The sequence below is a fragment of the Zootoca vivipara genome, chromosome 1 (assembly GCF_965207765.1).
Source record: "Zootoca vivipara chromosome 1, rZooViv2.hap1.1, whole genome shotgun sequence".
NCBI lineage: Eukaryota > Metazoa > Chordata > Lepidosauria > Squamata > Lacertidae > Zootoca > Zootoca vivipara.
This window is the reverse complement of record NC_142582.1, coordinates 9,744,475-9,770,449: the sequence shown is the minus strand read 5'-3', so window position 1 is coordinate 9,770,449 and position 25,975 is coordinate 9,744,475. Positions and strand designations below refer to the sequence as shown.

Here is a 25,975-nt window from a genome sequence, read left to right as displayed (position 1 = left end):
CCCCCTACCCCCCTCCGTGAATCAAGGATGGCCGTGGCTTCATTGAGTTGCTCCCTGCCTCCCCTCTCCCCCCCTCCCTCGGGGGTGTGTTCGCTGTCTCGGAGCCTGCTGCTTTCCCTGTACGGCGACAGCAGCGATCTATGAAACACTGGATGCACCCTCATTTCCTCTGGCAGTGCCAGCCTGTATGCCACCGGGTTGACCTGTTGCGTGACTGTGAAGGGACCCAGCCTTCTGGGCGCCAGCTTTTTGCACCTCCCTCTGGTGGGAAGGCCCTCCGAGGACAACCAAACCTTGTCCCCCACCCTGATGACCTCCCCTTGTCGCCTGTGGCGATCTGCCCCCCTTTTGTACGCTTCCTTGGCCCTCTCCAAGTGTTCTCTGAGCTGCTGGTGCACCGTCTCCAGTTCCTCTGCCCAATCCTCAGCCTGTGGGCCCTCCTCCTCCTCCTCCCCCTCCCTCTCTGGGAAAGATCTGAGGTCGCGCCCGTAATTGGCCTTAAAGGGCGACACCCCTGTGGAGACGTGCACCGCATTGTTGTAGGCAAATTCTGCCAGTGGCAGGCGATCCACCCAGTCTGTTTGCCGCTGGCTGACGTAGCATCTCAGGTACTGCTGCAGAATGGCGTTGACTCTCTCCGCCTGTCCGTTGGTCTGCGGGTGTCTAGCTGTCGACAAGCTGACCTCCACCTGCAGGAGGTTCATGAGCCGCCGCCAGAACCTGGAAACAAATTGGCGGCCACGATCCGAAATAACTCTTAAAGGTAATCCATGCAGTCGGAATACGTGGTCAACAAACAATTTGGCTGTCTCTTCTGCCGAGACCGCCCTGGCACACGGTATAAAGTGGCACATTTTGGACATGAGGTCCACCACCACCAACACTGCGGTCTTGCCCCTGGAAGAAGGCAGATCTGTGATGAAGTCCATGGACACCACTTCCCACGGCCTGTGTGGGGTGGCTAAGGGCTCCAGCAATCCTGGTGGCGCTGCTCTGACCACCTTTGCCCGCTGGCAGGTGTCACAGCCCCGTACATAGTCTCGAACATCTTCCCGCACCCCTGGCCACCAGAAGTGTCTCATGACTAGGTGGGCGGTTTTGTCCCTTCCAAAATGACCCGCCGTAGGGTTGTCGTGCATCTGCTTGAGGACTGTACGTCTCAGCTGGGTGGTGGGCAGGTACAGTGCACCCTTGTAGAAAAGCAGCCCCCTGCGTTCTGCAAAGTCTTTTGCCTGCTCCCTCCCCCCTCTCAGTTCTCTGAAGATGCGGTTGGCAAATTCATCCGCTGCCGTCAGTGCTGTGAGTTCTGCCTCGCTCACCACTGCTGCTCCGCATGCCCATGCTGACGGGGGGGAAATGTGCCTGGGTGCTGGTGGCTCCTCCTCCTCCATGTACTCTGGCTTGCGGGAGAGGGCATCCGCCCTGACATTCTGCTCTCCCGGGATGTAGTGGATGGAGAAGTTGAAGTTCGAGAAGAACTCTGCCCACCGTATCTGCCGCTGGTTGAGCACCCTGGCAGTTCTCCAGAACTCCAGGTTCTTGTGGTCTGTGCACACCTGGATGGGGTGCTTTGCGCCCACCAGGAAGTGTCGCCAGTGCTGGAACGCAGCGTAGATCGCGAGAAGTTCCCTATCAAACACTGTGTAGTTGCGTTCAGGCTGTGTCAGCTTCCTGGAGAAGAAGGCACAGGGTCTCCACTCCCTGTTGGCGTCCAGTTGCAACAAAATGGCGCCCACAGCTTTTTCAGAAGCATCTGTCTCAATGCGTAGGGGCGCGTCCTGAACCACGTGGAACAGGTTCTGGTCTGAGGCGAACACCCTCTTGAGGCTTTCGAACGCTGCTTGCGCCTCTGGTGTCCACCTGAACTTCTGCTTGCCTCTCAGGCAGTCAGTGATGGGAGCCGTAACGCGAGAGAAATTCTTGATGAACTTCCTGTAGAAGTTGGCGAAGCCTAGTAGTCGTTGGGCATCTTTGCGCGTCCTGGGGCTGTTCCAGTCCAGGATGGCCTGCACCTTGTCCTTGTCCATCGCCAGCCCCTTGTCTGACAGCTTGTAGCCCAGGAAGTCCACCTCTTTGGTGTGAAACTTGCACTTCTCCAGCTTCACATACAGGTGGTTCTGCTTCAGGCGCTGCAACACCTCCCTGACATCTTTCACATGCTGCACTGGGTCATTTGAATAGATAAGGATGTCATCTAGGAAGACCAAGCATTTCCTGAAGAGGAGGGACCCCAGGACGTGGTGCATGAAGGCCTGGAAGCATGCTGAGCCCCCTTGCAAACCGAAGGGCATCACCAGATATTCAAAAGAGCCCAGAGGCGTGAACATCGTGGTTTTCCATTCATCGCCTTCCCGGATCCTGATCAAGTTGTACGCCCCCCGTAGGTCCAGCTTGGTGAAAATCTTGCCCCTGTGTGCCGCTGTCAGGAGATCGTCCACTCTGGGCATGGGGAAAGCCACTGGCTCTGTCACCGAATTCAGCCGTCTAAAGTCCACCACAAGACGGCGCTGTTGCGTGTCTTTCTTGTCCACCCAGAAGACCGGGCTGCCCCCTGCTGCCTTGCTTTCCCTGATGAACCCCCGCTTGAGGTTCTTGTCGATGAAAGCGCGCAGATCCTCCAGTTCCTGGTCTGACATGGCGTACAGCTTGGCTGGGGGTATCGTCGCCCCTGGCACCAGGTTGATCTGGCAGTCAAAAGGCCTGTGCGGGGGTAGGTGGTCGGACTCCGCTTCGCTGAAGACCTCCTGCAGGTCCCAGTACGGCTTGGGTATCGCCTCACCCCCTTTGACATGCATGGTGGCCACCGTGGCTATCGGAGGCCCCTCCCCTGGTTGGTGCTGCATGCAATGTTCCAGACAAAAGTCCGACCCAAACGTGATGCACCTCTGGTGCCAACTGATGGAGGGGTCGTGGCGCGCCAGCCAGCTCATACCCAAGACGATGGGGGGGTCTGAGATGGTGGTGACGTTGAATGCCAGTGTCTCTGAGTGCCTTCCCACCGTCATTCTCATGGGGGGGGTTTGATGTGTGATGGCCCCTCCCAGCAGCTCTCTGCCGTCAATGGTTGCCACGTGCAGAGGAAAATCCAGCTGCAGAAGCTGGATCTGGTGCTCTTCTGCAAAGTTTCTCGAGAAGAAGTTGGCTGAGGCACCACTGTCAATTAAGGCTAGGACTGTCAGTGGATAGCCATTTGGGAGCGTTAGCGTGACTTCTAGAACCACTCCTGCTCTGGGAGGGGTGGGCTGGCTCTGCTCCTCTCTGTGCGGGTGGGTGGGTTGGGGCTGTTGTCTGCTGACTGTGCCTGGCTGCTGCCCCTTGTCTCCTGCAGCCAGGCTTTCCCGTTTCCCTGCTGTGGTGCTGCGTCAGTGGGGGAGGGCACCACCGTTCCCGCCTTTCCTTGCCACTCCCTGCGATGTGGGCAGTCTCTGACGAGATGCTGGGGGGAGTTGCAGAGAAAGCAATTCCCGCCCCTTCCCTCCTTGCGTCTTGGCGCCGCTGGGGTTTGAAAAGCCCGCGCGCGCGCGCTATCAATCTGCATGGGCTCCTGGTCCTGGCTGGCCCCAGGCGTGGCTTGAAAGGGTTGTTGAGGGAGTGGCTTCTCCTGCGACCGTGGGAACCAAGCCCGCTTTGCGCGCGTCGCTTGCTTGTCGTTCCACCGGGATTCCTGTCTCACCCCCACCGCCAGAGCCGCTTTGCTCAGCTGATCCATAGTACTGGGCTTTGGACCTCTCGAGAGCTCATCCTTCACCTCCTCGTGCAAACCCAAGTAGAACGCCGCTTGCATAGGAGGCGACTCCAAAACCCACCCCAGTCTGTGCACCAGCATGGTGAATTTCGCCCAATATGCGCGAACTGTCATATTTCCTTGGCGTAAATTATGAAGTTCCTCCTTAGTCTGGTCCATATGACTATCGGACGAATACATCGTCCTCAAACCTTCTAGAAATTGTTGGACATTTTTCATGCAAGGATTCTTGGTTGCGATTAACGGTCTTAGCCACTCCCTGGCTGCTCCGGTAAGATGTTCCACAATAAACGCTACTCTGTGCTCATCATCGGGGAACTCATTATGGTGCAGCTCAAGAGCATACACGATCTCAGTCTCAAAGCCATGATATTCCCTCGGGTCTCCATTGAACTTGCTTACTAGGGTCCCTGCTCTCCTTCCTGGCAGCACTTGGACTTGGGGGGCCCCTCCCGCCTTGTCTTTCTCTGCATCCAGCTTGCTTTGGAGGTCTACCGCCACCGCCCTTAATTGCTGCTCTCTTTCCTGAAGCGCTCTCACCTGTTCCGCAAGTTGTAGCCGGTCTTCCTGGACCTTCTTAGTCTCTTCTTTAGCTGCCTTTAATTCTCCCTGTGCATGCAGAGTCAGCTGCTGCAGCTCCTCCTGTGCTTGTTCCGCGATCTGCCGCCATTTCTCCGCCTCTGACACGCTCATCCCGGCAACTCCAAAGTAGCCCAAAAAAGATTCGGAGGTTGCTGTCACAGTGGCCGGAGTAGGCTACTTCAGAGTAACGACGCTACGCAGCTCTGCATTTTATTCTTTTATTGGTGCTGCGTATTTACAGTGCTGAAGTCATTGCTATTTACACGGAGTGATGTGGTCAGTCGGTATCAGAACCTCCGAATGACTTTTGGCGCGTCTTTCCCCAGCACAAAAGCCTCGGAAGCCCCATTCTCTTGCCCCTCCTCTTTCTGCGTAATTCTGGCGTTGGAGGGATGGGTCTCCCCCCCTTACTTGCCCCTTCCTGTCCCACCTGGGACCCTGGCTCCGCTACCTTGCCTGAGCCTCGGACCCGACTTCCTGCTTCCCCACTGGAATCAGAGCTCCCTCTGCTTTCCCCTGTGGTCAGTGCTGGGCTTGAACTCAGGAGGGGAGGGACTTCGCGATATCCCCTGTCCCTCACAATACCCTTTTTCACTACATTGGGCCTATTTCAACAACTGTCTTCCCAGCATCTTGGCAAGCGCGATCTGCCATTGCTTTTGCTGCGTTATTCTTAGCCCTTCCACAAGCTCACTTTGGAGCGATGTAACCGAGCCTAGAAAAATAAACATACATACCGGTAGTAAGATTCGTCTCCTGCGGTGTAACCTTTGCATCTTGGAAAAGGCATTCTTTTTAAATCACACATGCAAGACATTCACCGAATAAAGTAGTGCTGGAACTTTGTCACATCTCAGTCATACAGTTAACTAGGGAGAAAACTTTATCATATAGCCTCCACTAAATGACTTATTTGTCAAGAAAATGCATTCTTTAAAGAGAGAGAGAGAGTAGGAGATGCACAAACTAACTCTTTTGTTAGTTTGTGACTGGGGTGGGTGGGTGGGGAAGCAGGGGGAACTGCATTACCTATGAGATTAGTGGGCAAGCAGCTATAGGAGACAAATGTGACTCTTATTGTGTGCATTCCATGGGAATGTGAAACTGCAGTCAATACATGCAGTCAAATAAAGACATTGTTGACCCTTATCTTTGGCGATCACTCGTAGCCGAATCAGATTGTCTTCCATAAACATGGTTTTAACAATGAGTCCGTAAGTGACTGTGGAGGCCAATTCTGGATTCACACGTCCTTCCACAGTGGGGACATTGGTTTCCGGGCGGGAGTTGATCATGGTGAGGATTTGCCAAGCGTGCCTTCCTCTTAGCACGTTTCTCCCTTGTGTCCTGAGTTTGAGTGTCTTCCAAGCCCATGACACCTTTGGTAAAGGCTGTTCTTCAATTGGAGCGCTCGCAGGCAAGTGTTTCCCAATTGTTGGTGTTTATACTACATTTTTTAAAAAATGCCTTGAGACAGTTTTTAAACCTCTTTTGTTGACCACCAGCATTACGCTTTCTATTTTTAAGTTTGGGATAGAGTAGTTGCTTTGGAAGACAATCAGAAATCCGCACAACCTATGCTTATGTGGCACAACGAAGGAGCATACTGGCCTAGCTTGGACCAATATAAGTTGTCACATTCAGATCTTGGCTTATTAAGCCATATGCCTTCGGGAGCAGCTGCTTTGTGCCTCCCGTTGCATGAGACTTGATGATGCCAGGAAGTATTCCAAATCAGGAAACCATGTCTACCAGATTTGGAACAAGACCAGGATACTTAACCACAGTTTGAAGGTGGGTCAAAATATTGGCGTGTTCGGAAGCTGGCAGAAGCCATTGTTTCCCAGTTTGGGCAAAACAGGAAATCGTGGTTCCCTTGAGACTTCCTGATTCGATTGTTTGCACCACAAAAGGACTGTGGCTAAAGACTCATTCATTCTGTGGCTTATTAAGCTGAGATACGATCACTTAAACATGGCCACAGTATATGTAGGTACCTACCAACCTGGTTATGCGAGACGTAGCCTTCTAAATGTATAGCAAAATGGGTCACTTTGAGTAGGCTGAACTATCAATAGACCCTATTATTTTAATTTACCAAATTTGTAATGTTAAAGCTGCATTTCCTTAAAGTCAATTGTGGGTTGGGTTTTTGTTTTTGTTTTATTTAAAAGTGCATTGCTTAGAAATAAAGTACAGTGGTACCTCGACTTACGAAGTACTCGACTTCCGTATTTTTCGAGTTACGAACGGCAGAAATGGCCGTGCGCTTACGTTTTTTCCAACCTCCGAAGGGAAACCGTGGTGCTTTTAGATGTGGTTTCTTCAACTTACGAAATTTTAGATGCGGTTTACTTGACTTGCGAGTGTTTCTATTTTTTTTTTTAAGGGGAAGCTACTTTTTCGACCTATGAAGGGGCCTCCGGAACGTATTATCTTCGTAAGTCAAGGTACCACTGTAGTCCAAAATAGTACCTTGGTAGTTTTTAAAGTGCTACAAATGTAATATGGAATAGGTATTTTATTACATTTGAAGGAATGTATGCTTTAGAATAAATGTGTTCTGCAGTGTCCATCTACAAATAAATCCTACCTCTTGGTTTCTCCCCCCCTTTTTTTTTAATAAAAAAAATGTAGACGAATTCTGAGCAATGTTGAAAAAAGCAGGCAGAAGTACAAACCAGCTTCCCTCACAGTGGAGTTTGTCCCTTTCTTTTACCGTGAGTATCATTGCCTTGATGTCTTAATCTTTCTAGTGCTTGCTTCGGAATTTTTTAAGGGATAAGATTTCTTGCCACAGACTTCCAATCCCAAGGTGACGAATACAAAATAATTGCTGAGAACTGCTTCAGGACATTAAGCACAGTTAACTGCAAGTTCTTAACAAATGCTTTTTGGCACATATTATCTGACCATTTTCATGCATGCCTGTGGCTGACTTTTGTGTCCTTTGCCAATATCCGATTTGGACTGGGAAGAGCCAGGTTCAGATATTAGCTTAGCCACGGAGCTCACCTGGTGACCTTGAGCCAGTCACTGGCTCAGTTTGCTTGTACAGTCGTACCTTGGAAGTCAAACAGAATTCGTTCCGGAAGTCCGTTCAACTTCCAAAACGTTTGGAAACTAAAGTGTGGCTCCTGCAGCCATTCGGAAGCCGTGGGAGCCCCTTCGAATGTTTGGCTTCCAAAGAACATTTGCAAACTGGAACACTCACTTCCGGGTTTCCGGCGTTTGGGAGCCAAAACATCCGAATACCAAGGTGTTTGGGATTCAACGTACGACTGTAAATCTAAGCCAAACCATGCCTTAGTGCAAATTCCCCCAGTCATGCTGTTGCCATGCTATCTAGTGCTAAGCCAGTACGTTTCCGAGCACAATTCAAAGTGTTGGTGCTGACCTTTAAAGCCCTAAACAGCCTCGGTCCAGTATACCTGAAGGGAACCAGGCAGAGGGCCTTCTCGGTTGTGGCACCCACCCTGTGGAATGCCCTCCCACCAGAGGTCAAAGAGAACAACAATTACCAGACCTTTAGAAGGCATCTGAAGGCAGCCCTGTTTAGGGAAGCTTTTAATGTTTGATGGATTTCTGTATTTTAATATTTTGTTGGAAGCCGCCCAGAGTGGCTGGGGGATCCTGGCTAGATGGGCGGGGTATAAATAATAACTTCTTCTTCTTCTTCTTCTTCTTCTTCTTCTTCTTCTTCTTCTTCTTCTTCTTCTTCTTCTTCTTCTTCTTCTTCTTCTTCTTCTTCTTCTTCTTCTGTATATGAACCCAGGCTCATGTTTTGTCTCTCTCCCCAACCCTGACCAACTGCAAGCAGTAAACAAAGAACAAACCTTGATTTGTCTGGAGGAAGACAAACCAAGAGTCCTTGGTCAGACGTAACTAAAAATTAAATTTCTATGGTTTCCCCTTATATACCCTACCTAACACAAGTCAACGGTTGCTGCTGAGAATACAAATTAAAGGTTAAATGCCAGGACCTCAAGAAGATAACCGTAATTAAAATAAGCTGAGCACAGCCCTCCCCCAATCCCACCCCATATGGGATCTCATCTTTGGAAGCTTACAGCAGGTAATAATACTTGTTTGAATCACTATTTAAATCACTAGTCAGTAAGACTTCATTGAAATCATTTTTAACAGAAAGACTCATTCTTGCTGGTATCATCTTAATATTCACAACCAGAGGAAGGTTTCATTTTTGGAATAATAAATTTTCAGAGTAGTTTTTACGGCTATATCAAAAAATACTGATTTGGTTATACTATTAGAAATACATAAACTGATACTTATGAAATTATTGTGAGGTTTAATAAGTTAACTGTTATATTTGGACGACTTTTCTGCTGTACTTTATTGGAAGGAGGAAAAAAAACCCATTTCCTTGATAACAATTTAAACAATTTATTTAACTTAAACAATAACATTATAACATATGTTAGTTAACTGATGTGGTTAAACTTAAAAAAATAAAAAAGTGAGTTTTAGCACACATGAAAAACTTAAAACAAAAATCCTTATTTCCTGATGAATAGCCTTTGCACTATAATGTAATTTAAATAGAAAGCTATCTTTAGAAATATTTTTCCTCCAAAATCCGATTTAAAAAAAAAACTGATTTAAATTTAAAAAACCACCTGCAACTACACAATTCAGGCAGTTTCAGACCACTTTGTACAGTCACAACTTCCCCCAAAGAATCCTGGGAACTAGTTTGTGAAGAATGGCATGGGTTGATAGGTAACCCCTGATCTGAAATCTAGCGTTCTCAGAGTTCCCTGGGAACGGGTTGACTGTAAAAATCGCCCTGGAAATTGCAGCTAACATGGCTCCCCCTAAGCTATTTACCCTTACGTAAAGGTTTTTTAAAAGTTCCAAAATGTAGTGTTTTCCCCCCCAATAGCCAGCTTGTTTTAAGACTTGGGCGTCTCCACCCCCCGCTTAATTTAAAAATGGTGACATTTTAACAGTGCTGGTTGGTGACATTACGCAGAGATTTTTATGGTGCTCATTTCAAACAAAATAATCTTTTGTGGCTTTGGCAGCAGCTCGTTCTTCTGCGTAAAGTTATTGCTATGGTAACAGCTTCCAGGTTAATGTTTATTGCTGAGAAAAATTCCTTAGGCTACTTGTAATTCCCTTCTGCCAGGTATGCTTTGAGCAAAGAATACAGTGTATAATGATTTTTCAATGGAAGGGAAAGCTTTTGGGCCCTTTCTGGTTTTTGCCAATAGGAGTATTTTGTGTGTTTTGGGCACTGTGAATTTTTAAGAGGTTTTGGCTACATAAAATTTTATGGATCTTATGTCAGTATATAAAATCTCTGTGCACTTAATAGCACCTTTTAAATGGCTGCATTTTCCCATAATACTAAACCACGATTTAGCATTATGTGAACAAACTGCGGTAAGCCTCAGACATTCATGCTCCCTGCCTCATCTCCACTTTTCTCCTCTGGCACAGCCTAGAAGAATCATAGAGTTGGAAGAGACCACAAGGGCCATCCAGTCCAACCCCCTGCCAAGCAGGAAATACCATCAAAGCATTCTTGACACATGCCTGTCAAGCCTCTGCTTAAAGACCTCCAAAGATGGAGACTCCACCACACTCCTTGGTAGCAAATTCCACTGCCGAACAGCTCTTACTGTCAGGAAGTTCTTCCTAATGTTTAGGTGGAATCTTCTTTCTTGTAGTTTGAATCCATTGCTCCGTGTCCACTTCTCTGGAGCAGCAGAAAACAGCCTTTCTCCCTCCTCTATATGACACCCTTTTATATATTTGAACATGGCTATCATATCACCCCTTAACCTTCTCTTCTCCAGGCTAAACATACCCAGCTCCCTAAGCCGTTCCTCATGAGGCATCATTTCCAGGCCTTTGACCATTTTGGTTGCCCTCCTCTGGACACCTTCCAGCTTGTCAATATCCTTCTTGAACTGTGGTCCAGAAAGAGATGTCCAGAAATGTCCATTTCTGTTTTAGGCTAACTACAGCTTGTCACAAAGTCTGAACTGGGTCAAATGTTGGTTAGTTTTGACAGTGGTTTGTGGAAGCAAGCCAACTTCAAACCATAGTTTACGAAGCTGCCTTGTTTTCACTAACGAAGCTGCCTTGTTTTCACTAACCACAATCAAGGTTTAAATGTGACACTAAACTGTGGTTAATCTGAGATGATGAAAGCAGAAGTTTCCAATCTTCTCATAGCTGCGTTCAGGGAATCTTGGCGTGCTTCTTTACTGCTCGTATATTGACAGAATAGAGAAGGGGGACCAATGACTATGTTTTGATGTGTTTTAGTGCATACTTTTCCAACTCGGGGTCTCCAGATGTTGTTGTACCTTTTAACCTGTGCTTATTCTTAACTGGGGCTACTTTAAACAAGCGAGCTTCTGAAACCATGGTTTGAAACCAACTGTAGTTAAAATGAGCCACAGTTTGTATGCTGGGAGAAGAAAGGGAAGCTTTTAATATTTAATAGATTATTTTAATACGGTATTCTGTTGGAAGCTGCCCAGAGTGGCTGGGGAAACCCAGCCAGATGGGCGGGGTATAAATAATAAATTATTATTGTTATTATTATTATTATTAAAACAAACTACAGTTTTTACTAAAAGGTCAAGCAAAAAAGCCCGATTTTCCCCATCCCAGCTGGTCTGCTCTGTTTCTCTGAAGGATGCTTTACTACTACATAGTTAAATGTGACACTTTAGAAAGGTGGATTAATTTTACCACTATAACTAAACATTGATTATAGGCCTTTTGGTCAAGATGGCGTTGAGCTATTCAGCTGGTCCCGGAGCTCCCAGATAACACAGTTTTAATTTAGTTTTAATTAGGCTTAACTTGTTTAAAATCAACTGTTTTTATGTCTTAAAAAAAGGCAGATTTGATTATAGATTCCAGGGTTGACTTCATTATGAAAAGAAAAATAGGAGTTACATATTTGTACAGTAATTGCTTTTGAGATATATTCTTTGACCACGTGCCTACGAATCTTTTGGCTCAAAGTTAACATGCCTGCAACTTGTTCTCTTCTTTCAGAGTGTTTCCAAGAAAGCGAGCATCTCAAAGAGAGCCTGAAATGTTGTTTGCTACACCTCTTCGGAGCGATTGTGGCCGGTGGGCAGGTGAGAATCCTGACAAAATATTGGCGTCATCTTATTGACCAAGGGACGCAGCCACGATGCCAGAAAGACCTTGAACTTCAGCATGATTGTCGCAGCCCCTCCTGGCTCCTCAAATCTTAGCAAGAAACAGATATGTGGAGACCAGATAGGCAGGAGCGGAAGGAAAATGGTCATTGGCACTATTTTGTACATGCTTAAGAGTTTGCACGGAGCTATGGTAGCAAAGTATCCTCCTGCCATGACATCTCCTGTGAGCAGAAAGAAGACCTTCGGGTTCTGCACATAGAAATCACTCATCAACTTTGTCCAGATAAAATGATAAGATTTTTAAAAGTAATTTGATATACAGTGGTACCTTCTTGCTTCTCAAACTTAATCCGTTCCAGAAGTCTGTTCCAAAACCAAAGCGTTCCAGAACCAAGGTGCGCTTTCCCATAGAAAGTACCAGTAATGCAAAATGGAGTAATCCGTTCCAGACTTTTTAAAAATAACCCCTAAAACAGCAATTTAACATGTATTTTACTATCTAGCAAGACCATTGATCCATAAAATGAAAGCGATAATCAATGTACTGTACTATAAACTAAATAAGACAGTATTGTAGATGATAAAAATTAAAGTCACATTTTTTTCTTACCTGCACTGATGATAGTCATTGTTTGGATGGGGGGGGGGGCTTTTATCCATTTCCACAGTCACGCTATCTATCTATCTATCCATCTATCTATCCATCTATCCATCTATCCTTCAGTAGCTGAACACAGTCACAAAAAGAAATTAACCGGAAAAGCCTCAAAAACAAAAACGCAAAATAAATAGCAAAAACAAAAGCGCCAAACTTAATCCATTCCAGAAGTCTGTTTGACTTCCGAAATGTTTGAAAACCAAGGCGCAGCTTCTGATTGGTGCAGGCGCCCCAGAAACAACAGCCGCATTGGACGTTTGGCTTCCGAAAAACACCCGAAAACCGGAACACTTCCGGGTTTTCGGCGTTTGAGGACCAAGGTTTTTGAGGACCAAGGTACCACTGTACCAAATTGGGTGGTGGTTTTTTTTTTTTTTTGCTGTTTGTTCATTTGTTTAAAGGTTTGCTGCTATAATGTCCTTGTATTGAGAGAATTCTATTGTTGACTTTAGAGAAATGCTCTCCAGGCCATATCTCCTGCCACCATGGAAGTCCTGATGCGCGTACTGGCAGACTGCGACGCGTGGGACAGCCGAGACCCCGACGAAGTGAGCAGGAAGGCCGAGCTGACCCTGAAGTGCCTGACGGAAGTGGTTCACATCCTTCTGACCAGCAGCTCGGATCAGCGGCAAGTGGAAACCAGTACCATATTGGAGAGCTACTTCAAGCTGCTCAACTCAGACCACACGGCTTTGCCGAACTCGCGGAGGTCCTGGCAGTGGGAGAGCCGATTCATAGCGCTACAGATTCAGATGCTGAGTGAGTGTTACGCCTCTTTAGGAGTTGGAAAAAGGGGGGGCAGGTTGAGTTTTCTCTCTGGAGCCATTTGCTGTTAGGGGTGGCAACATCTGTGCCCATTCAGATGTTCCTGGACTCCCATCATCCTTGACCATTGGTTATGCCATCTGAGTTGGTTGGGAGTTGGGAGTTTCAACAACATTCCCCATCCTTGCTTTAGGGGGAGCTGACCGGGCGGCCTGGTGCCTTTTCTGCTGAGTCACTTTTTGTGGCCGGTGTCTAATGATGGCTTCCAAAACAAAACCGCTTCAGAAGGTTGACACAATTGAGATACATACAGTGGTACCTCGGTTTGCGACTGCAATCCGTTCCGCGGAGGCGGTTGCTCGCCAAAGCGGTCACTCCCTGAAGGCACGCTTCTGCGCGTGCGCGAAGCGCCGATAGAGTGCTTCTACGCGCGCGCTTCGCAGATCGCTTCTGCGCATGCGCGAGCTGTGCAGATCGCGTCTGTGCATCCAACGTCGCGGAACCCAGATGTAAACACTTCTGGGTCCGCGGCAGTCGCTCGCCGAAGCGGTCGCAAGCAGAGATAGGCGTAAACCGAGGTTTGATTGTACTTAGTTGCCTCCTAAGTGCTGTAGATTCTAAACACACAAAAACTACTGGCAAAACACACACACAAAAACTACTCTTCCCTCCCACCACTGTGGTGTTATCACTGAACCCCCTCCCCAATGAATCAGTGATGAAGTCTGAAATTAACTTTATCACTGATTCATCACAGTGGTGGGAAGGAATATTTAAAATCACCTGTGTTTCCTCTGCACGTTTCCTGGAAAAGGAAAACTAGCACATCTTTCATAGTCTTCAGTTTCACCTGGACAGTGTTTGTGTACGCGTGGTATTTATTTATTTATTTGGGCATTTTCGGTGCTGCTCTTCAATATTTGTAATACCAGGGGAGCTTGCCTTAAGCCAATTGCAAGTATTAAAATAAACTGGTCAGCTAAAAAACACACAACCATTTCAGATGTGTCTGTTCAGTTCTCCCAGAAGTGGACAAAAGAACGTGTCCTTCTCTGCCGCCCCTCACCTGCAAGAACAAAATCATGCTGTTCCCACACTTCCAAGGGTACCTGTAAATGGGCTAAGTTTTTGCACTCTTGGAAGCCAGTACATTGAGTCCCGCTAGACGGGCAACGAGACTTCCACCCCCTGCCACCCCTGTCCCTCGTGCCCTCCCTAAATCTATTTGGGAGGGTTGGGAGAACCCCAGAACAATGGGGAGGAGGAAGAGGGGAGATCGTTCTGTCTTGGCAAGCAGAATTGCTTGCACTGACGCGACAATCTCCTTAGCACGATGTTGCATTCCACCTTATATTTCTTAGGTAAGGTAAAGGTAAAGGGACCCCTGACCATTAGGTCCAGTCGTGACCGACTCTGGGGTTGCGCACTCATCTTGCATTATTGGCCGAGGGAGCCGGCGTATAGCTTCCAGGTCATGTGGCCAGCATGACAAAGCCACTTCTGGCGAACCAGAGCAGCACACGGAAACGCCGTTTACCTTCCCGCTGTAGCGGTTCCTATTTATCTACTTGCATTTTGACATGCTTTCGAACTGCTAGGTTGGCAGGAGCTGGGACCGAGCAACGGGAGCTCACCCCGTCACAGGGATTTGAACCACCAACCTTCTGATCAGCAAGCCCTAGGCTCAGTGGTTTAACCCACAGCGCCACCTTATATTTCTTAGGTAGTAGTAGCTAATTTATGTCACATCTTGCAACAGATGCGCCCCTTTGGTTTCAGATAGTACATGGGTAGATGAGTCTAAAAAGCCTGGAACACAAATCTTCACAGCTCTCTAGCGGCTATGGTGGCCTGTTTACCAGAAGTAATGTATTTAGTATTAATTCTGGAAGTGTGTACTTGATTCTGACCAAACTAAGCCCCCTAGAGCAAAATGTCAAATTATATACTGTCTTTCTCTTTGATTTTCACTTTCACCTCCTTAGATACCATTACCGCCATGTTAGACTGCACAGACAGGCCTGTCCTGCAAGCCATTTTCCTTAACAGCAACTGCTTTGAACATCTTATTCGCCTGCTGCAAAATTGCAAGGTAAACAGAAGGTTGTATAAGAGCTAACCTTTATTTTTTTTAAAAAATACTATCTAGCTTTGTAAGAGCTGAGTTGTTCCTAATACTTTGTCTCCATACATTAGATAAAATCTTTGCCATGACTGTGTACAAAATAACTCAATGCGAGCAGCAATGTTACCTTGCCAAGGCACAACTTGTACTTCCTCAATGTACTTAATACTCGTGAACATTTCAAGAGCCTTTGAGGCGGCTGGGGGGTGGGTGGGGTGGGCTGTTTTTGGATTGTTATGCAGATGTGCACCTTTTACTCCAGGTGCACTTAAAATTGTTGTGTTGGTGGCAGGGGCAGGCTGTGAAAAGTAAATTAATACTACATTTCTGTCGCCAAGGACACAATCCACAAGTTTCCTTTTTAGTTTCCTATAGTTCTCTGTTAACCCAAATAGCAGCGAATCATGTGACAAGCCCCTTTTTGTACTGAAGTGGCTGAATGCTTCAGAAAAGCACTTTCTCCTAGTCATGTTGGGCGTGCTCTTTCTTTCAGTGCAGCAGAATTAGCAAATAATTTGCAAACTGGGAGTCATCCCTGGGGGCAAGTGCCTTCTACCCTTCCCTCTCCTCTCTTGTTACCATACAGTTTGGGCTTCAGTCCTGTACACCTGGGAGTAAATCCTACGGAACACAATGGGACTTGCTTATGAGTAGACAGGCATAGAATTGCTCTTGCATGTCCACTTTCACAAAAGATGGTTAACGTTAACTGTGGTTCCCTTGCAAACTAGGACTGGGCTATTAGTAAGTTTGCAGATCCTTGTTAAGAGAACCCTGGTTGGCATTATCCATTTTAGTGTGGATACATGTCTAGCACTCTAAAGCCTGGCTAACAAACATGGAAGGGAGGATTCACTCTGGAGAGAGGAAGGTGAGAGAGAGAGAACATCTCCCAAACGCTGGATCCTAGTCTGCAAATTATTGAAGAACGCCACCTTTTATGTCTATGCAATACGTTTGGGCGTGAAATTGCTTCTTGCCAACAACTAAGCATTTCACATCAGCAGGGCTTAACTTCTGAGTAAACCAGGATAGGATTGTGATACTAGTCCCGGTGTGTGGATTGAAAAACAACATTCAATATGGCTTCATGCTCAATAGCCTTGCAAAATCAAGGACCGGGAGTTGTTAATTCCTGAGATGTCAATGTTGGTCTTATGTGCAGAGGGAATCCTAAGCTTGGGTTGTTTAACCCCATCAATTAGCTCAGGTCACGGCTATGTTTCCTTTCTGTGCTGTTCCTTCATCACTGAAACACACCATGTGGCTGCAGTACTTTCCCTGGCCTCCTCCCTCTCCTGTCCCCCACTTCTTGGGGGGACAGACAGCATGGAAAAAATCATGGATAGATTTCCAGCATGTGCTCTGATGCACAGAACAGAGGATGTTTGGGGTTTTTTTTGGGGGGGGGCGCAATATTGTATATTTACTTCATATCAGGCAGTAGTTCTATAAGGTAGGGTTGCCATATTTCAAGAAGTAAAAAGTTGAGGGTTTTTTGGGGGAGAAATCTCCCCAAAAGTTGTTGAACTTTTTTTGGGGAGGGGGCGGTATGAACCTCAAAGTTGTTGAGGTTTTTTTCAGGGGATTTGCCCCAAAAGACACTTCCTATTTCTCTTTTTTTTAATAATAATTTTTATTGATTTTATGCCAAAATACAAAAGAAAAAGATAAACAAGAAATATCCAATTAATTCTTGACACTGTAGACTTCCCCGCATCCCCCCTCTTGAGTTCGTTTTAATAACTAAATTTGCAGTGTTCATGTATCTTACATCATAACTTTATGGTTTAAACCTTAATCTTAAACATTTAACCTTACAAAAATCTTCCTCATTTTAATTCCAATTCCTATATTACATCATTCTCTTTACTTTTATACTACTTCAAGACCCTTATTTGTTACCCAAAAATATCCACATATCATTTTCTATATCTTTTTCTTTTTTTTCTTTTGACCCCAAGACACCTCCTATTTCTCTTGGCAAAAATCTGGATATTTTGCCGATTTTTCAAATTTCCCCCAGAAGCTAATTTTGCCATTTGAATCACGGACATGTCTGGGAAAATCCAGACATTTGGCAGCCATATAAGGCAGGCTCGTCCAACAGGTAGATCGTGATCTACTGGTAGATCACTGGACGTCTGTGGTAGATCACTGGTAGATCACTGGCTCCCCTCAAAGAAGCTCAACAACTTTGACCTGAACCCCTAAAAATGGGCTTTCCTCCCTAAAAAAAGCTCAACAGCCTGAACCCTCCGAAATGGGTTGATCACTGCCTGTTTTTCACTCTGTGTGTAGATCGCAGTCTCTTGGGAGTTGGCCACCCCTGATATAAGGCCATCCCAGGCCCCTTGTGGCTTCCCAGCTCATCTGACTTGGCTGAGCTGCTGAACTGCAGCACACCTTCTAGCCACTGCTGGGAAGTGGTTCTGATGAACAGTCCTCGATGCGTGAGAGTTGCCCAAAGGGTGCAGAGGATAGGAGGCCTTGTCTCCCTGCTAAGATCTTTAGGTTGAGTCTCTTTGTGTCCTCATCTACATGGACCATAAACAAGGAAACTGTACCAGCTGACAACAAAACCAAGTATCCAAATGTTCTGTGCCCTCTGTTAACAGGCAGTTGGCCTTCTTTAGAGACTGGGTGTTAAAAAGAAGAGAAACGGCTCTCCTTTGCTGCTCTTCTTTTGAGCATTCAAGCGAGTGGAATTTCTTCATCTGAGTACTCTACACACACTCTCCTGAAAGCGCCATTATATTAAAATACCCAGGGGGCGGGGGGCGGGAGACAACCACTCTCCCCCACCAAAAATGCTTCAGGTGGTTTTTAAGAATAAAAGCATTTTCAGCCATCTTTTTTGGTAGGTTTTCCTTTTGCGTTTGCTGTGCCTGACTGACACAAAGGCAGGGAAAGCGAATCCTCTTCAAATATAGCCTTGTTTCAGGAACCTAATGGAGGCTGGGTTGTATCATCGCGCTGCCCAGATGCTCTTCAACCTCCGCCAACCATTTTGCTTCCTGGCTCCCAGCAGGTTGCTAACATGCAGCTGGTATTGCCATGTTTCCAGCTGTGGTGTTTTTGAAGAGTTAGGATGGGAATACCCTCTTAGTCTAACCCTCCTCCCCTGCACAGGCTGCTGGAAAAGATGTGCTGTTCTTCTGTAGATTTGCCTCTTCAGAATATCGAGAGCATATGACACCAGAACTCCTCCTTGACCTGCAATCCAGATATTCTTAAGGCTGAAGCCCCGGTCACTTCTCCACGTGGAGGGACACGGGTGGAAGCAGAGGACCACGAATGGGTCAAATTTACATGCTCAAAGGCTGCAACCAGGGCTGTGGCTCAGTAGAAGAGCATATTCGGAGCAAGTAAGAGGCCTCTGGATCAATCTGAGAGAGACGGCTCTCCAGAACCTTTGAGAGCAGCTGCCCACTGGAATAGACAGTACTGTGTTTGATGGACCAGTCATCTGACTCTGTGGAAGTTTCCGTTTTAAGTAGTCTTGGGAGAGCTCCTTGAGTGCTTCTGGGGTTTCTGCCGATTTTTCTCTTCTCAAGATGCATCCCCACGCAATGCATTGGGTCACATTCTTAATAGTGCCCCCCCCCCCATCCCTGAGAGCTTTTTTAGGGGTATGTTGGACCTTCATGGGTGGTTGAGTGATGGGCATGGCATGAGTGGGTATGGTTGGGCAACTTGAACAATCTATAATGGCTAACATCGCCATCATTTTTATTATTATTAATTATTATTATTACATTTATATCCTGACTTTTTCCCTGGGCAGGGTCTCAAGGCAGCTTACTGATAAAATAAGAACAGCTAAAAACATAGGGGCAGGGAAATGATTAAAAAAAAATTAAACATTTGTGTGTTTTGTGCTAGTTTTGGGGTTCCCCCCCTTTTTGGTCATGTTGAACTCACTTGGGTTTCTTCATGGTGGTCTTTTTTCTTTGACTTCCATAAATTATGTTAGGTATGTTTCCCCCTTACATATGCAGAGGGAAAACCTCTAGCTTTGAAGAAGCAGACCCTTAAAATGGTCCCAAGGCGTGGTCTGGAATCACAAGAAGCTAAGCAGGTCTAGGTGTGGTCCGTGTCTGCCTGAAAATCCTATGTATGCCACCCCAAGTTCCATTCTGGAGTCAGGATACAAATGTCACAACAGCAACAACAAAAATGGTACTGGTCTTCATTGTGATGTATAGGGCGGCAAACCTTTTTATATGGTGGTTCTCCCAGCTTGGCTAGGGAAGACCTAACTCTCCAGATTTCATTTGTGATTTAAGAGAGTGGGATCACACCATCAGAATATAAAAGTGTCCCCTCTCCCTCAAGCCTTTGCATATTGGGTACAGATTTTCTCCGTCCTTCCATCCTCCCCCTGACCCCCACCCTTGCCTTAACTAGAGAGTCAGTGTGATGCTAGAGCCAGTGTGGTGTAATGGTCAGACTTTTTTATTTATTAAAATATGGTTTTTACTTCTTTCTTTTTTTTGGTTACTAATAGTTAGAGTCGGTCAGGACTTGGGAGACTCAAGTTCAAGTTCCCACTTGGCTATGAAGATTTCACTGGGCGACCTTGGGGTCAGACCCCAACTCTCAGCACAACCTCCCTCACAGGGTTGTTGCGAGGATAGAATTGGGGAGGTGCCTGTGTACGGTATATTGCCCTTGAGCAGCTTGGAGGAAAAGTGGAATATAAATGAAATAAGCATAAGGAAATAACTGCTTGTTGGTATCCGTCTGTCTCGAGAGACAATGGAGTTCGCACGCCCAGGGGTGAAGTCAAACCATTCCATTAGCACAGGCATCCCCAGACTTTGGCCCTCCAGATGTTTTGGACTACAATTCCCATCATCCCTGACCACTGGTCCTGTTAGCTAGGGATCATGGGAGTTGTAGGCAAAAACATCTGGAGGGCCGCAGTTTGGGGATGCCTGCATTAGCAGCACCAAAGTGACCTCCTCGGGGTGCAAGCCTGGGCAGCGTATATGGAGGTCCTGGGATGCCCAGATGATAAGTCCCATCTCTCAGTCTTGCTGATGTGGTCCAAAGGAATTCTAATTGTAGATACACCGAAAAGAAGGTTTTTTTTGCACCAAGAACTCTGGCCAGAAATTCCAATGTTAGGAATAAATCCTACTCTTCTAAAGTTACAGTCAAATAAGGTCTGTATTCTGGCTTGAATACAAACAAGAAATGAGCTTCAAGTTCACTAGGGTATATATAGTTTAAAGTGTTACAACTTAGAAAATAATAGTACATTACAGTGTAAAGACACAAAAGCTGTCAACTAATAATAGCCGTCAATGTCAGTCTGATTCCAAAAGTGTTCAAAAGGGTCGTTTTATATAGAGCCGGAATGCCGAGTCGATTCAGTAAAAGAACCCAGGACAGGGCCCTGTTTCGATATGGACGTCTTCGTCAGCTAATTTATGAGGTCGTGTTGACTTGTGAAATAGAATTCTGTGTTTTTCAAATATCAATGTCTGAGTTTGTGGCGATCAGTGTGTATCTAAATATTTCTATGCGTTTTGCATTGAAATTTCTGGCCAGAGTTCTTGGTGCAAAAAAACCCCTTCTTTTCGGTGGTCCAAAGGAAAGCAGAGCAATACATTTGGCACCAACTTGGCTCAGGAGTTGCCAGAAATAGGCATACAAGATATGGCCTCCAGCTATCTTAAGGATGGCACTTCAGATTTGTGTAGGGTTTACTCCTTAGCCTTTCCTTCTCCCGAAGATATCCCGCAAGGCAGCTGAGGTTTAGGATCCATGTTTTCCTTCTCAATGGGCTCCCTTCCCAGGTTGACTAGCCCACCTGCTAGACCCATCGGCTGCCTTCACTTGGTTTAGCTGGCCAGTTGAAGCCGTTTCCTGTCATGTGCTGACAGCTTCTAGAAACCGCAAGTGAGAGCGGAGTGCAGGGTGGGGGGACCAAAGCTGGAAAAACTTCCACAGAAGGAGCACAACACGCCCCCCACCACAGAGGCAATACTCTTCCAATACCCCATACACCCCAAGGTATGAGGGATGTGGGTGGCACTGTGGTCTAAACCACTGAGCCCCTTGGGATTGCCGATCAAAAGGTCGGCAGTTCGAATCCCCACGATGGGGTGAGCTCCCGTTGCTCTGTCCCAGCTCCTGCCAACCTAGCAGTTCGAAAGCACACCAGTGTGAGTAGATAAATAGGTACTGCTGCAGCGGGAAGGTAAACGGCATTTCTGTGTGCTGTGGTGTTCCAGAAGCGATTTAGTCCTGCTGGCCACATGACCCGGAAAGCTGTCTGTGGACAAACGCCGGCTCCCTTAACCGGAAAGCGAGATGAGCGCCGCACCCCATAGTGGCCTTCGACTGAACTTAACTGTCCCAGCGTCCCTTACCTTTTACCTTATTATATACCCCAAGGAAACCTGGTTCCTCTCTAGACTAGGATTTGAAAATACGGTTCAAAGTGCATTTGCAAATTCTGGTTAAGAGTGAACCAGTTTAGTACAAACCATAATTACAGTGGTACCTCGGTTTACAAACACAATTGGTTCCGGAAGTCTGTACTTAACCTGAAGCGTACTTAACCTGAAGCGAACTTCCCCATTGAAAGTAATGGAAAGTGGATTAATCTGTTCCAGACGGGTCCATGGAGTACTCAACCTGAAGCGTACTTAACCTGAGGTATGAGTGTAATTGGTTCCGGAAGTCCGTACTTAACCTGAAGCGAACTTTGCCATTGAAAGTAAAGGAAAGTGGATTAATTCGTTTCAGACGGGTCCGCGGAGTACTTAAACTGAAAATACTCAAACCGAGGCGTACTTAAACCGAGGTATGACTGTATACAAATCTATGGACCACACCCAATCTCTTAACTATGATTTAAAAGATCAGGGTGTTATATTTGCATGGGCCAATTGCATTCAAGAGGCCTGTCAAAACAATACATAATGCACCCCCACAATTCTATTTTCAACACCATGCTTAGAGAGGTGTGGTTTGGGGGAGATGAGAATTGCCAGATCTTGGCATTCTCCTCCAATGTTTCTATGGACACTAACATTTTCCATCTCCATAATTTGCACCTCTTGAGATGACCTCTGGAAAGGAGGAAAAATATTCCCTCAATCCTAGCTATTTCCTTCTGGAAAAAAGGGACCCTTTATTTGTTGCAGCCATTGTGTTAACTTGCTGGTTAGTGAGATGTTTGCTCCAGCCTTGATTGTCTCCGGCCTGCAGATTGACTGTTTAACACGCCTGTTCCCATTATTCTTATCTCCCGTTTTTAACAGCTGTTTTTAAATGCTAACAGTCAGGTGGCAGACAAGACCGAGAAAGACCTTGCCAACAAATTACTGACAGAAATGAATCAGGAACAGGTATCTTTGAGTTGAAGCTGAGGCGCAGTGGCAATCGGTTGAACGGGACCTTTCCTGTACTTCACCTCTAAAACACCTTCCTTGTCCCTAAGATTTAGTTTGTCTTAACTAACCGAAAAACGCAAGCTAGGTTTAAAGGTGCTTCGTGGCTTAAGCATTCCAAAATCCGTATTAAGGTAGTGCCATTATTAGGCCATCAAAAATGTCAACGCATTTGATACGTACAATATTTGTCGCGTTTTATTTTTTAAACGGAGGAAGGTGAAGTCCAGGAATAGAACTCCAGTTTCAAAACTTCCAACTTGGTGATTTCGTTTTATTTTAGTTCTTTCTTTCTTTCTTTCTTTCTTTCTTTCTTTCTTTCTTTCTTTCTTCTCTCTCTCTCCTTCCCCCACCCTCGTCCTTCCATCTTTCTAAGCGCTGTGGTGTATTTGGGCTTTTGGGCTTTTGTCAAATCTGTGTGATTGGATGTGATGTCTTGATTCTGTTGCAAAAAAATAATAATGAAATGAAATAAAAAATAAAACCAATCATTGTTCACGGTACAATGGACAGACTGAATTTGGGAGGTGGGGAGCAATTGGTGGCTTAATGTTTTGAAATGTTTTCCATCATGAGAGAATGCCAAATGCCAAATCTTTCCTCATGACTTCTTTAGAAATGGTAGGAGCTTTGATAACAAATAGGTTCTTGTGCAGAATGACTGAAACAGGTGAAAACGATACGCTTGCCTGAACCCCGATTCTGTCTAAATTAACCTGCTAATAAGTCAGCATGGTTGATCACTGCTTAAGAGCTAATTCATCTAACAACTTTTGTTTATTTTTTAATTTTATTTTTAAAAACTCCTTTTTGTTTTTGTGCACTCCAGATGAAATGCCCTTTATTCACACCAGTCTTACTGTGCAGATACACGAGCGGATTTTGGTGACAAAATATTTCTAGTTTCTCAAACAGAAAAAAAATGCACACACACACACACCCCGGCCCCGCTAATTTGACAGAACAAAAAAGTATTGTGACTCTCTTGAGACGAGAGACTTGTGATGCCCCTTGCCTGGAAAGCACTACGGGGTTAACAAATTATCGAAACATGAAACTATGCAGGCACAATTAAGAATCTGTTTAAGAAGATTTTATGTGCTGGAGCATGGACTGAAACAAAACTACTAATTACCCGCATGGCTGGGAAGCTGGCTAGATATCCATAGGCTACCTTTGTTAGTCCCTCCCTCCCTCTTGAGATTGTCCATTATTAAAAGCATGGAGAAAATGTCAGTCCAAGCGTCTTACTGGGTATGTGTGAATGCTTTTTTTCTTTTCCTTTTTCTTGAGATATCTGCCTACCCTTTTCTTGCGTCTTCTCTTTTGTAGGTTTTGGTGTCATAAAATCCATGCCATTGAGGGGGTTTTTTGGGGGGACATGGGGGCGTCGGGGAGATGATTGGGAAGCATGCGAATGAAATTGTTTGTTCACGCTAACACGAAAGAACGGGGTGGGCTGTTGCCCTTCAAGGTGCCAGTGGTTGACTCGACTGTCTGTAATGCCTTGTGTCTTTTTGCTGCTCATAGGTATTCCAGGGACAGCTAGACTGCTTGGCGGTATCAGCCATTCGAGCCCTTACAGCGGTGATGCACAAATCTCCCGCTGCCAAGGTAAGCGAAACTTCCTCGGAGCGGTTGCCGCCCCAGTCTTCCAACGCCTCCTTTCTCTGTCATTATATTGACACTTTTTTTTAATAGCAGTGATTATTAGACTGGAAAGGATCACAGAGCATGCGGCCGGCTATATTTAACATCCCTGACAAGAGAATGTTGTTTTTATTTTGATTATATATATTTTGTGCTTTTATATTTTGATTTATATTTATATTTTGAGACCTCCAGGTATAGGGCAGTGCAGTCGTACCTCGGAAGCCGAACAAAATCCGTTCTGGAAGTTCGTACGACTTCCAAAACGTTCGGAAACCAAAGTGCGGCTTCTGATTGGCTGCAGGAAGCTCCTACAGCCAATCGGAAGCCCCGTTGGACGTTCTGGTTCCAAGGAGCATTTGCAAACCAGAACACTCAGGTCTAGGTTTGCGGCGTTCGGGAGCCAAAATGTTCGACTCGCAAGGCGTTTGGGATCCAAGGTACGACTGTATATAAATTCTAATAATAATAATAATAATAATGTGTTGTGTGCCACAGAGGCTGTCCTGCTCAGGCCTGATCCTGCACCTTTAGCAGAATGTGTTGGTAGCGTGCTAAGAGGACTAGCTAGAACGGACCGCATCCCAAAGGTTGATGAACTATGCAAAGCTGGCAAAGTTAACAGACAAATTGCGTGAAAAGGACAATAGTGACTTTGAAAAAGAATGGGAACCTTTTACATTATAATTGCAGAAACAAAAAAAAAACAACCCCATAGATTCATTGGCAGGATTTAAATAAACATTTATAATTTTATTTACAAAAAATAAGAAACTTAACAGTATGACAATATAGAAGTATATATAAACAGCAGAATGTAACATGAGACGTAATAAACCAGGAATGGAAGCTGAAGGAGGTCAACAGGGAAGGAGGAAATTGAAATGTGAATGCTATGTGATGATTATAAATACTGTTATGAGAAAAGAAAATCATTTTTAAAAAAAAATAGAATGGACTGCACCCCTTCAGGTGGCAGGCTGGGGGGTGGTGGTGGTGGAGAGAAATCACATTTTTTAAATGCCCCCCCCCCACCTTAAAAACACTATACAGTTGAAACACCATCACATGGGCATGGTTAGAACATTTCCGCCCCCAATATTGGAGTGTTCTGTTTGCAGGGATTTCTGTTGTTTTCACACGCTTTTTGAAGTAGCGTTGCTCGCAAGGGATTCCGTTCAAATTCCTGCCTTTTTCTGCTGCACCTGTAGGCCCAGCCTCAGCCAGAATTTAGCGGCGGATAGAACCACTTGTGCAACCGTGCATTTCATGGAGGAGAAGGCTATTGGTTCACTATGTGGGCTGAATTTTGTTTGAGGATTCTGTGAGATCAAATCATTGCTCTTGGTTTTCATACTGGGGGTTGCTACCTAGACATTGTGGCCTGTTTTGCTCCAGATTTTTTGGGGGGGTGGGGTGGGGAAGCATACGGTTACCTTGTAATTTGTATTGTTTGGTAGGATGATCTTCAGCTTAAAAACATATCCATATCTTTGCGAACAGTATGCTGCTTATGTGCAATGTTAATTTTACCCCCTCAGGAGGTGTTTAAGGAGCGGATCGGTTATGCCCATATATTTGAGGTCCTAAAATCTATGGGTCAGCCGTCACGGGAACTGCTTGAAGAACTTTTGAATATGGTGAGACACCTGCTTGTTACGGAAATTTCTAAAATAGGGGCAGGCTGTAAAGTCAGTTGCAGCCAAAACAACAGGAGATTCTTGGTGGCAGAACCTAGCAGATTTACTGTAGCATAAGCTTTTTATGACCTGAAGCAGGCACCCCCAAACTTCGGCCTTCCAGATGTTTTGGACTACAATTCCCATCTTCCCCGACCACTGGTCCTGTTAGCTAGGGATCATGGGAGCTGTAGGCCAAAACATC

The 25,975-nt window shown here is 45.8% G+C and overlaps 1 protein-coding gene across 4 annotated transcripts in view; it reads left to right on the top strand.

Annotated features, from left to right (window-relative positions):
* The window catches only part of NBEAL1 (neurobeachin like 1), a 135,343-nt gene that overhangs the window by 43,576 nt on the left and 65,792 nt on the right, over positions 1-25,975 (top strand). For 2 of the 4 annotated variants that reach the window (XM_060281908.2, XM_088670721.1), the window contains exons 7-13: positions 6,965-7,047; positions 11,372-11,457; positions 12,595-12,901; positions 14,893-14,999; positions 22,313-22,399; positions 23,972-24,055; positions 25,633-25,731. In XM_060281908.2, the coding sequence (XP_060137891.2) occupies positions 6,965-7,047; positions 11,372-11,457; positions 12,595-12,901; positions 14,893-14,999; positions 22,313-22,399; positions 23,972-24,055; positions 25,633-25,731 (853 nt within the window). The remainder of the gene's footprint in view (positions 1-6,964; positions 7,048-11,371; positions 11,458-12,594; positions 12,902-14,892; positions 15,000-22,312; positions 22,400-23,971; positions 24,056-25,632; positions 25,732-25,975) is intronic. The other 2 variants (XM_088670825.1, XM_088670790.1) reach the window with 1 other exon arrangement.